The sequence below is a fragment of the Eurytemora carolleeae genome, unplaced genomic scaffold (genome assembly GCF_000591075.1).
Source record: "Eurytemora carolleeae unplaced genomic scaffold, Eaff_2.0 scaffold509, whole genome shotgun sequence".
In the NCBI taxonomy this organism is placed as follows: Eukaryota; Metazoa; Arthropoda; class Copepoda; order Calanoida; family Temoridae; genus Eurytemora; species Eurytemora carolleeae.
The window spans coordinates 131,105-143,982 of NW_019396523.1; the positions used below are offsets into that span (position 1 = coordinate 131,105).

Below are 12,878 nucleotides of genomic sequence, written 5' to 3' on the forward strand. Positions count from 1 at the left end.
GTTTAGTTTACCCTGAAATTACCCAAATAAGTGAACGGTCCCTTTAAGAGATAAGATAGAACATGAAATAGAAAACAAAGACCAGCCTCAAAAAAGGTAAGTACTAACTCTAAGGGAAGTTGCGTGTAAGTAAATTATTTACAAAATGCATGATTAAATGTATAAAAATTGGCCCGCTTTTTAATGGTTTAGAACAATTAATTATAACTAAAGATAATTTATAGCACATAAATAATGCATAACGTCTGGTCCTCTAGATGAGACTTTGAACGTAACTTTGCGTGACCCTCAAGTTTAGACTGGTTGTCAAAGATTGTCGATTCCTTTCCGTTCTTTCAAAACATTTATTTGATCAAATCACAGTTTTTCAATCATCGACAATTTCTTAGTTTGATTGGAGGGTCACTTAAACATTACGATGAAGTTTTTTAAATACAAATTTAGACATGGATCATGACTATAGGTTTTAGTTTGTGAGGTCAGTGCTTTGGATCCTTTTATAATCCTTATCCGTCAGAGAAACAAAATTATTCCGGCCAAATTCAGATTAAAATATTTTTTTACCCCCACTTTATCTACAGATATTTTTTCACGACAATAGTTTTTCCTATCTATATAATAAAACAAGACATTCGTATATATGTCACCGATAGCCGGTCAAACGGCTGGACCGAATGGACTGAATTTTTTTGTGGACACTCATGGGTGGCCGTGGGGTGTTTTCGGCTAAACAAAATTTTTTTAAATTTTTTTAGAAATGTTATTTCAAAAAAATTGGAAACTTTTTTTCCAAAGGGAAACGCTTATTTGAAGTAAAATATGAGAACCTAAAATCTATGTACATCATATGAAGAAACTCCCATAGATCTAGATCCTGAGCACTGTAATTCAATTAAACTAACTTAATGATAAACAACTGGATAAGTATGTCTGATGAACTAGACTATCAGATAGCAGAGTTTAGATTTAGTAGGTTTCTGATGTACTGGACTCCCAGTCATTAACCAACTAACTAGTAGGTTTCTGATAAACCGGACTCCCGGTCATTAACCAACTTAACTAGTAGGTTTCTGATGAACCAGACTCCCAGTCATTAACCAACTAAACTAGTAGGTTTCTGATAAACCGGACTCCCAGTCATTAACCAACTAAACTAATAGGTTTCTGATTAACCAGACTCCCAGTCATTAACCAACTAAACTAATAGGTTTCTGATGAACCGGACTCCCAGTCATTAACCAAATGAACTAGTAGGTTTCTAATGAACCGGACTCCCAGTCATTAACCAACTAAACTAATAGGTTTCTGATTAACCAGACTTCCAGTCATTAACCAAATGAACTAGTAGGTTTCTGATGAACCGGACTCCCAGTCATTAACCAACTGAACTAGTAGGTTTCTGATGAACCGGACTCCCAGTCATTAACCAACTGAACTAGTAGGTTTCTGATGAACCGGACTCCCAGTCATTAACCAACTGAACTAGTAGGTTTCTGATGAACCGGACTCCCAGTCATTAACCAACTGAACTAGTAGGTTTCTGATGAACCGGACTCCCAGTCTATGAGGTAAGCTATATCTCCGTTCAGTGTAAGACGACGTGCTTTCACACTAAACTTATCTCCTCGCTCTATTCGTCTCTTAGCACTTGGAGCAAAGTAGGAACTTAATGAACCTTTGAGATCGGAGAGTTTGATACCTGGAGATTTCAACTCCTCGTCCTGCTCTGCTGAATCTAGAGCTTCAGTATTCTGCAGCATATCTTCAACTAGAGAATCTGAAACAATAAGTTTACATAAAGGAAAAACAATCATTTTTTCAGAATGGAGTTAATGTTCTAACTACAATTTTGGTTTTGAATCGGTTTTCAAAAACGTAAATATATCTCGGCAATTCCGGTTAGGCTATCAACACTTAATTAATTAAATGAGCGTTTCTTTTAATAATAAGAATAATTAAGAAAATAAAAGGCAATTTAAGACAAAAACAATATAAGACTGAACTGAAAGATTAAATATAGCAAAAACTCACCGTCTGTTGTAACAGTGCTTGGAGCCCCTGAGCTAAGCGGACTCCCCTTATCTGAAGATATAACTCGTCGTAGAGAACTATTTGGAGTAGAACCACCCCTACTCATGTAGTCAGATACCTCGCTTGGTGGTCCAAAACTTCGGAATGGATTGTTAGCACCTGTAAAATCTTTCGGAGGTTTGATCAAGAAGTCTAATGTTCCGCGACTTGAAGTGTCGGAATCGGAATGCTCTCCACTGAGATCCTTAAATCTCCCTTTGTTCCGCCGGACATGCGGGTTTCGCGGAAAATCATTTTTAACAGCTTTGCGCCCTTTTTTAGAACTAATTTCAAGATTACTATATGTCTTTACGGACCCTTTAGGTCCAGTGGCCCATCTACCCCAGCCCCTAGGGAAGTATTTACTGGGTAGGGGCGGAGCACACATTTTTCTCAAACCCCAGAAGGAGTTCTTCTTCCCAGTCTCACTTCCGCACTTGAACCGGGATTTGTTTGCGGATAACAATTTTGAGATATATTCGGATTCAATCTTGTTCGCTTTAAACAACGGGTTGGAGCTGCTCCCCTGCAGATACTTCAGTTTCTTCTTCATGAAGGGGAGGATAGAGGTCTCAAGGTCGTGAAATTTTTGGTTTTTAGAAATAATGAGGTTAAATATCACAAGGTGAGTTGAGTCAACCAATGAGAGATCTAATCGTTCAATGCTTTCTTCCTCCTTCCCATTACACACAGTACACACAAACTCAAAGAACCTGAAACAAGAAATTGTCAGTTTTATAAAGAGTTTTATATTGATGTCCAATTATTAATTTACTTCCTTAGTGTATCGAGAACCTCTTTTCTCCCCCCCCTCTCTTTTTCTTAAAAATATAAAACCCTGTGGGAAACTCAAGAACAAATATTTTTTTTAAAGAATGGGATGATGAAAATGTTGTGTCAAATAACAACTTTTTCTACAGTATACCTATCTCCGCAGAGCAGTTGATAGTTGAGAGATCTAATACATTCTTGATGAAACCATTGCAAACAATCCTTGCACTGGAGCATCTTCTTATACCAGTCCCCGCTCTCTCCGCAGTAACAGTAGATTTCACTCTCATTCCTCTGATGCGTGGAATCCCAGTTTAGACTCTCAAAACTATATGAGAGCTGAGCTCTAGCGTCCAGCACATGCTGGGGGAGCTCTTCAGTTTCAGTCTTTAGTTCTTCGTGGAGCAGTTCTAAACTAGATTTAGGAGGGTTAACAGCTCCAGCACTTTCTTCGGTATTCTCAGTCTCAGGTTCTCCTAAGCGTCTCAACTCAAAGAAACTGCTCCAGCGTTCTGTGCAGTCCCCAAATCTAAAACAATGACAAATGACTAGGTTGAAATATTGTCTCAAAATTGCATGTTAGGGCCTTAAGAACGCAAAGCTCAAATATATATAAAACATAATTTTATTCGTTTTTGATAGCTTGGGTTATATTCCTCCAACAATCTAGACTCTAGCACTTGATTCTAGAATGGCTGATTTAGACATGGTAAGGAAGTAGTACATCTTTACAAATTAACCCGGGGTGTCATTATGAAATTAATAGTAGAGGTCCCAAAAAAAAATCGTTCTCTAGGAAATTATCAACAGGAAAAGTCGAAAATAAATGCTGAGAAGTAAAGGTGGATAATTCCTACCTGACTAGACACTGTTTTATATCCGGGTCCACCTCTACAACTATCCCGAAATAAATGAGTCCGTCCTGATCATGAACCAGGATATCTTCACCCTCTGTAAACAGTTTCCGGCTCCAGTCCCGCTCCTGAATCGTAGAATCCGGATCCGGGTCATCGGGTTCATCCTTGACGCGGATACCATATTTAACTCCGGAACTATCACAGTTTAGAGAGATCTCACTAAGTTCAGTTTGTGACATAATTACTACGAATACTTCACTAATTTAACAATTATACTTGACATAGCTATTACATGTGCAGTGTGCACCCAGTAAACAAATTTTCTTCTCTCTACGCTCATTAATTCGTCTGAAAAATATTTAAATAATTTGAAACAGCATATTTAATAATTACAGAAAACTACTGTAGTTGAAATTTAAAGTTCATTATATCTACTCGACATGATCAAAATGCTTAAAATTCTAGAAAAAAAAATTGGAATAATTTTTTTAAAATCAATAAGAGTGTCTTTAGTCTGTTTAGCAATTCATATCGGGAATTTCTGTATATTTTAATTTATTTGTTTTGAAATTATTAGTTTAAGCGCCGGGATACGGTTTAAGCGGGTTGGTTCAGCTGTAAAGAGTAAATGAAACTGTCTCCAGTCTGTATATAGTCAGCTCATCCAATCCTAACTTTACCATTCAAGTTTAACAGGACTAAAAAGTTCAAACTTATTACTAAATATAAACCTTTTTGTCACTTAAGGACTTCTCGGGGAGTTTTTTCATTTATAATTCAATGTTTGCTAAATATAAGTTTGTAGTTCAAGAGAGAAAATAAGGTTTGAGCCTGGGTTTGAGATGCTGACTAATATTTTCCTTTCTCTCTCTCCCTCTCTCCGGTCTTACTGAACAAATACCGGCAATTTCTAGTAAATGCACACATCAAAACTTAACTTGGCCGACTGAATGTGGAGATAATAGAATAAACATGAGTGAAAGAATCGCTGATTCTAGCAAACCTGACGATTCTGTTCCTCTAGGAGATCCTAAGCAAGCAGGTTTAAGATTATAATAAATCTAGACTCGAGTTACATGATTAATTTTAAAAGAGTATAGAGATAAAATAGATGTTCAGTTATTTAGGGTTTTAACTGCCCCCCTAGTCCCCCCAGTAGCTCCTACTAATTTTACGCAAGAATTTACTGTGGGGATTTCTTAACCCATTAGTGACGAGAAGGTCAATTTTGACCGGGTGAGATTTTTTTTTCAAGTGCCTTTTTTCTTAAACTAAATGTTGTCCTGTCTTTTCCTGCGCTTTCCTTAGGATTCTCTGTTTTCAAAACATATTTTATATTTGACGTATCTTCAAAATTGAGGTTTCTATTAAATTTTCAATTTTAAAAAACACAAAAAAACAAGATTTTGAATTTGGAAAAAAACCAAAAGAACACTCTGTAATTTAGTTTTGAATCTATAAAATTGTCTATTTGTTTGCTAGAAAAAATTTAAAGATATTTTTGGAATCTTCTTTTAAAGATCTAAATACCTATAACATGAAAAGCAAAGTTTTGAAGATCATTAAATAATTATGAATTACCAAAGTTTTTTAGATATTCATGTTTTACAGGTCACCCTGTACAAAAAAAAAATTAAAAATTTAATTGAGCATCTTTTTTTATGATTACAATCAAGTTTGTTTTGACAAAAAACAACTTCACTAATAGTTGATGGTCTCGTCACTAATGTGTTAAGTTTAGTTCTATTTTTAAGTAAAAGATGAATAAATTAATTCAAAGTAAATTAACATGGTCTGTCCTAGAGAACAATTGTTGGACCCCCCCCCCTCCCCTACTATCGATTTTGTACATGACTACTAATTTTCAGAAAAATTAGTTAGGCGGCGGCCACGTGACCAATAGTAACAACGTGTTACATATGAGATCCATGTACAAAATTGATAGGAGGTAGGTCCAAAAATAGCTCTCTAGGAAATTGACCATATTTAATCAAAAATAATAATATCCTATGGTTTAAATATTGTAAGAGCTGTTAATGTTTAATGTTTAATGTTTATTGTAAGAGCTGTTAATTTTTTTAACTTTCGCTAATTATGGTCATAAAGAAGGATACACAATTAAATATCTTGCATGATAATTTCACATCAGATCTGCAAAGTTTTGATATTTTGTTATTATACTTACAATTTAAATACTCTTGAGGACCGGTAATCCAGAGACCGGAGCCAGGACGATGCGGGTTCTATGTTCAAAGAAAGAAAAGATACTGCAGGATGGTTGTGAAACCAGGAGCTCAATACTGTGGAGAACATACTCCTCTCCCGGCTACAGAACATCAACTGGGTATGTCATACTGATTCAGATAGTTAAACTAGTGGGGGGGGGGGGGTTTAAGTCTTTTGGCTTACATTCCATTTTTGATATTTGAATTGCATTTAAAACTTTGAAGTTCACTCAAAAGTTAAAATTTTGTAGTAAAAACGATTTTTTACAAAATCTACATACGAAAAAGTCCTCCAAAAGAGGGAAGAGGGGTTAATTCAACTTTTTTAAAAATTATTTATGTTTAAATTTAATACCATCTAATGTTAGGAATGAATATATCTGAGCTCCGAGTGCCATGTCCATACGACCCAAAACACACCTGTTTTGCCACAAGGATGGAGAAACATTTGAAAATTTGCAATTCCAAACCTCCTCTCACCCTACCGGAATATATAGTACCTGGAGTCAACAGTGGAACAGCAAGGTTTTGGAAAATATCTATATTTTGCAATATTAGACAATTTTTAAGAACAAAGAAATAATTATCTCTATAAAACTATTTATTACACTGTTATTTTGGTTCGCAGTGTTAAAAAGTTTTTGAACAGAAATTTTCTCTTAAATTTTGTCACGAGCTTTAGCGAGGGATAAAATTTAAAAAGGCGAGAACCTTCAAGATAAAGAGAAAATTTAAGTCGTACCAAAATAATAGTGTTATAGGTAATTTTATGAAACGTTTGTGTACTTTTCCTTTTTCAATGGCTATTTCTAGATCTAATAAGCTTTGAAACAAAGCAGAAGTCAGAATAAAGTTGATTTCAATTTTATTTTTATTTAATTGAAAAAAATATTTTGGAGATATCCTACATTTTTTGGAGAAAATCCGGGAACCAATCAAAACTTTATAGCTCACGTGCAATAATGTACAGCATAATTTATCTTTATAGCACGATGATTACTTCTTAGCACGTTCATTATGAAATTCACGATGAAGTGAGTAATAATGATAAAGTACACAATAGTTTCATAAAAAAAAATTATATTTATCTGATGGTGATCGACCCTTGAATCTATGAATGTAATGTTTAGACCCTTGGATCTATTTATCTAATGTTTAGACCTTTGGATCTATTTATCTAATGTTCAAACCTTTGAAGAATCTATTTATTTAATGTTAAGACCCTTGGATCTATTTATCTAATATTTAAACCCTTGAATCTATGTATCTATTGTTTAGACCCTTGGATCTATTTATCTAATATTTATACTTCTTATATTAAGTCCTAGAAATCCAGGTAGGATTAAAGCAGGAGCTCAGTATGATCATTTGTAGCATCTTTGTTTAGACCCTTTGATCTATTTATCTAATGTTTAGACCCTTGAAATTTAGATCTATTTTTCTGATGTTTAGAAACTTGGATCTATGTAAAATGTTTAGACCCTTGGAATTTGGATCTACTGTTCTAATGTTTAGACCCTTGGATCTATTTATCTAATGTTTAGACCCTTGGATCTGAAGTTAAACCAGGAGAAATTGACGATAGGAAACGTTTCTGACGAAAAGTTGATAAATATCATTGGACAGCTAATGTCTACGTATAAAAAGTAATCTATTTATTTTATTACCCAGATTAATTCAAATTAAACCAATAAAATCCTTAAAAAAAAAATGTTGTATTAATTTTCATCTAAGAATAGTAAACTAATTTACCTACAAAAAATATAAAATTTTTGTTAAGGTTTGTCGAAGGAAACATAGTTATGGAACCATTAGGGCACTCAGCCATGGAAGAGGAGCTTAGCAACCCTGAATACGGTATGAAAAACGAAATAAGAAACAACAAAAACGACAAAAGCAAAAGAAATCAAACATCTAACCTCTTTCGGCTTTTTCCTTTGAAATGGTTCATGCCTGTAGTAAAATTTTACGTTCTTAAAAGTCAAATATCATGTTTTTATAGCTAACATCTCTTAATGTTGAATATTAGCTTGAGAACCCAGTATTGCCAAGGGTACTCAATACGCGTAGTTACTCCCGCCGTTTAACCTCGCTTGGTCGTAAGTAACAATTTTACCTATTTTCCATATAAAAGTAGACCCACTAAACTTAGAATCTCAAAACCAAGCTAAGAACATTTCCGTTGGTCTTCCGAGTTCCCCAATCAAAATTTGAGGCAAATCGGTCCAGGCGTTCCTGAGTTATGATTAGACATACAAACAGGGATACATCTTTATGTTTATACAATATACATATACATAGATTTATTAGAACTACAAGGTTTTCAACGGGATCCCAAATCCCTAAAATAATCTTTCACAACAAACAGAGATACAACTTTATGTATATACAATATACATATACATAGATTTATTCGAACTGCAAGGTTTTCATTGGGATCCCGAATCCCTAAAATAATCTTTCACAACAAACTGAGATACAACTTTATGTATATACAATATACATATACATAGATTTATTCGAACTACAAGGTTTTCAACGGGATCCCAAATCCCTAAAATAATCTTTCACAACAAACAGAGATACAACTTATGTTTATACAATATACATATACATAGATTTATTCGAACTACAAGGTTTTCATTGGGATCCCGAATCCCTAAAATAATCTTCCACACCCCTAAAATGTGTTACTTAAGGTCCAAGCGTGCTTAAACATTTGGTTCAGAACTCTAGTCTACTGGGGCAGCTTGATAAGTCTGGCCTGCTGGAAAATGGAAACACGTTTATTGAGTTCGGTAGCGGGAGGGGTCAGCTCACATACTGGCTTACCAGAGCAGTCTCTGATCCTTCCACTTGTCAGTTCATTCTAGTAGATAAGGCCAGTCATAGACACAAATTCGATAACAAGTAAGTCAAAAATATTAAAAACATGGAACATTTTGCTTGGGATATGAAGGAACAATAATAGCAGGAAAAGATTTCTACACTTTAAAGGGTTAAAATATATTTTCTTATGTTCAAATTATTCAAATCTTTCAATCTTAAATTTTCTAACTTTTTGGAAACTTATTATAAATCTTTTTTTCTCTTAAATTTATTTGCCCCCATATATCTAAAATTCATCGACGTAAATAAATATCAAATCAACCTATATAACAATCTATATAATAAAACAATACATTCATCTAGTGTATTATAAATACTTCCGAATAGGATAAAAGGATCAATAAATTTTTTATTTTGTATTGTTGTTATTAGTTAGCTTGTATTCCTTGTATCAAGGTTGTGAAATAAGTTTAGTTACTCTCGATGCGCTCCAATGTACGGAAAATGTCGTCTCCTAAGATGAATAGATAAATATCCAATATGACGTCACTGATTATAAAGGCGCGAGTGATGTCATATTGGGTATTATCTATATATCTTAGGAGACTACATTTTCCTTGGCTTGTATTCATGTAAACCTGATTGTAGGTTACGGGACTGTGAAGATATTGAATTGATTCGACTCCGAGCAGATATCCAGGACTTGTTCCTAGCCGGATTATCTCCGTATTTAACGATGCAACGAGAGAACGTAGTTGGAGTAAGTAAGCATCTCTGTGGAGTTGCAACAGATCTTACCATCAGGTTAGTATAAAGCCAATACCATACATATTTAAATATATCCTTATAATATCATTAATATCAAAATAAAATACCGTTTTATCCTAATAGACTTATTTGATATCTTCAAGATATTTTAGACCCAATGTACCATTCAAATATTTTTGACCCAATGTACCATTCAAATATTTTTATCTGTGTAGATTGTAGAACTATTGTTTATTGATATCCAATCTTATATGACATTCATTTTAAGTACTATGTTTTTAGTGAAGTTGATGTGTGTTGTGTATTGTTGAACAAAATAGAGAACTATTGATTAGTTGATGATTGTACAATGTATACATCACAAGATTTAGCGTGAATTTTAGCAGCTTTCTATCCAGGTGCTTGACACAGACCCTGGAGAGCTCCTGCTCCGAGTTAGGAGGTTTACTGATAGCTCTTTGCTGTCATCATAGATGTGATTGGAGCCCTTATGTTGGAAAAGAATTTCTTACTGAGCAAGGTACGCTTGTCTCCAAATCCGTCATTTTAAAATTCCAAACCATGCAACGGTTTATATATTTATATTACTTGACTTTTATTTTGCTTAGCACCCCCTTTCCTAATAAAAAAATTTGCTTTCAACTCTAAAAGTCGCTATTGTTAATTGTTATAAAATTTTCGCCGATTTTTCTGTTTCAATCGGTGCATTTAAAAAACAGATAAAAGAGTTTTTTGGGTCAGATTTTTTAACTTCGACCACCCAAAAATCTTCCCATGGATTATGTGAGTTCCCTCAAACAAACGGACAAAGTATATATATTTATATTATTCAGGTTTTACTGAGGAAGATTTTTCTTTGCTAACATCTATCACAAGCTGGTGTACATGTGGTTCAGGGAAACCTAGATTACTACAGGGAGAGCAAGTTGTTCTCCAAGATGATCATAGAAGTCCATCTCTAGAAACAATTCCTTCACCAGACCTGGCTCCGGAGCTAGAAGAACCTAGTTCTACTCTGGAGATAAACCTTCCTTGTATACCTTCTAAAGACCGGTAAATTTTCATTTAAAATTCAAAATCTTAACTCTCTCCGAATTTACATTATAAATATTTTGTCCAGGTACGCCCGTCTTCAACTTGATCAGGCTACCAGAGAAGAAATCGGCCGACAATGTAAACGAGTCTTAGATTACGGACGTTTAAAATATCTTGAGGATGTGACGGATATGAAAGTGAAGCTGAAGTACTACGTGAGCCCCCAGATCTCCTTGGAGAACGCTATGTTGGTGTGTACTCGACCGTGTTCTAGTGGATAGTTTACAGTTACAGGATTGTATTAACCATAAAATAAATACTAAACATATTGCCTTAATGGTCCTGGAATCATGAGAAGGATAACAATATACTTTGGAGATTTTGAATATAAAGCAGAGCTACGAAACTATTATCCGATTTGTTAAACATTTTCTAGCTGTGATATAGCTGCGTTTTCCCAGTGGGAGAAAGTCGCAGCTAAATCATAGCTAGAAATTGTTTAACGAATCTGACATATGCATGCCATTGTGTTGTCTAAAAAAACATACATTTTTCGCGGCATTTTCTCCCGTTGAAAAAGTCTTGAGTTTAACTAGAAGCACTAAAACAGAGTAACTTTCGAGCAGACTAAGCTTAAATTGGTTTGGTTGATAATTGTTATGCAATTTTTCTTTTTTTCAGAAATTAATGAAAATTCAATTTTATCAATATTATTTTTGGTCAATTTTTTTGAACAAAGACTTGAATGGATAGATACTTTTCACTAATGGCCATATTCTCAGACGGTCTCCATAGATAGAACCATATTCACACTATGGTTACGTTTTACCAGTGTAGATAAGATAGAAACGACCTATAGTTTAACCTATGGTAACATGACTAAGAAATAGGCCAAAAGTGTTAAATAGACTTTTGCCAATCTAAGCGCCCTCCGTTCATAGAGTGGAATGTCCTCTTTTCAAAGATGCCTTTTAAATCCTAGTTTAATCGAAGGAAATAGGTCATTAATAGGTTATTTTTAAGCTGGGATTTTGGATTTTTATTGCATAGTTGTATAAATTTGTAAAAAATCTATTATTGGAAATCTAATTTAATAAACAGGTTAGAAGGTGCCTGCTCTCTCTACTTGCGTCCCTTATTTCTCCAGGATTGGACGTCTCCCCCCCCCCCCATTTAAGTCGTCACAGTGTGGTGTGTACCGGAAAGTAAAATATTTTCAAGGATTGAAATGATGATTAAAAATTTGATATGCAGTCCTGTTTTAATCCGACTATTCTCAAATAATACAATACAAAAAAATATAACTTTACAATAAAGAGCTGATAAATAAACTTTTGATCTTAATCCAGTTGTACAGTTCACTATTTTTTAAATACATCGGAAACAAGATACATAAGGAATTTTTTATAGTAGGTTTAAAAAAATAATTTGTATTTCAACAAAGGGAAAAACTAGTTCATTTACACTTATGATGGTGACAATTTAATTAAAAAATATATTTACTAACTGATGAAATTTTCTCCTTTGTTTTATATCGTACTTTACGTTTTAACAGGTCTTCAGTTGATCGTACATTTAAACAGTGGTAACACGGAAAACAGTGATATGATTGTAGTCTTCTGCCCATTTTTAAACATAAAAAATAGAAAACTATTTTTTTTATTAAGTATTGATTAGATAGTTCCAAAAATTAGCCTTAAATATTTTATAAGATTAAGATATGACAACTATCAAATAAAAATGTCTAGCTATATTTAAAGAAAGAACGCAGACATAAATATTTCACTGTTCTCGACTATGACTGTAGTACACATGAGCTTAGCAGAATACTGTACTGAACTAGTTAAATATAGGCAAGAGCATGTCAATCATGATTAATTAATAATTATGCATTAAGTGTAAAACTTTAGATAAAGATACATACTTTTTTTGACACAAAAAAAAGAAAATGAAAATAATTTTTAAGAAAATTTCTTTCTTCGCAAAATTCTGAACAGGCATTTACTTCCGCAATATAGAAAGGTCCACACAAGTTAAAAGAATACATTTGTTTATGAGCTACTATTGAATTGGTAAAATGGAGACGATAGACCAGTGAATATACTCATGCACAAGCACAATATAGGTATCCTGGAATATGAAAATTTAATGCAAAGACAGAATCTCCTGAAATTCGAAGGTTACAGTCCGAATTTCACCATCTGGGACGCATACTCAGATCCCATCAATCCTCGACTCAGGAGAGAAAATTCTCGAACCGTCTCCTGGAGCTTTCTCTTGTTCGCTCTCTCCTTATAAAAAAGTAACTTATTGAAAACTACTC

General features: G+C 33.9%; 4 protein-coding genes across 8 annotated transcripts in view; 1 reads left to right on the forward strand and 3 right to left on the reverse strand.

Annotated features, from left to right (window-relative positions):
* LOC111704833 (conserved oligomeric Golgi complex subunit 6) overlaps window positions 1–12,878 on the reverse strand; it is a 27,183-nt gene that overhangs the window by 13,605 nt on the left and 700 nt on the right. The window lies entirely within an intron of this gene.
* LOC111704821 (polycomb protein Pcl) lies at window positions 1,530–3,937 on the reverse strand. Its single transcript, XM_023477174.1, has 4 exons — window positions 3,699–3,937; window positions 2,996–3,370; window positions 2,032–2,783; window positions 1,530–1,777 (listed from the first exon to the last, which is right to left on the reverse strand). Exons 1-4 carry the CDS (start codon window positions 3,935–3,937, stop codon window positions 1,530–1,532), a joined length of 1,614 nt encoding a protein of 537 aa, XP_023332942.1.
* LOC111704837 (tRNA:m(4)X modification enzyme TRM13 homolog) lies at window positions 4,378–10,892 on the forward strand. Its single transcript, XM_023477196.1, has 10 exons — window positions 4,378–4,740; window positions 5,902–6,042; window positions 6,292–6,448; window positions 7,468–7,569; window positions 7,704–7,780; window positions 8,623–8,833; window positions 9,401–9,556; window positions 9,919–10,040; window positions 10,354–10,573; window positions 10,641–10,892. The coding sequence occupies exons 1-10, from the start codon at window positions 4,671–4,673 to the stop codon at window positions 10,834–10,836; spliced, it is 1,452 nt and encodes a 483-aa protein (XP_023332964.1). The 5' UTR covers window positions 4,378–4,670; the 3' UTR covers window positions 10,837–10,892.
* The window catches only part of LOC111704832 (importin-13), a 16,623-nt gene continuing 15,710 nt past the window's right edge, over window positions 11,966–12,878 (reverse strand). For both annotated transcript variants that reach the window (XM_023477190.1, XM_023477191.1), the window contains one exon: window positions 11,966–12,846. In XM_023477190.1, coding sequence (XP_023332958.1) covers window positions 12,736–12,846 — 111 coding nt within the window. In that variant the 3' untranslated portion in view covers window positions 11,966–12,735. The remainder of the gene's footprint in view (window positions 12,847–12,878) is intronic.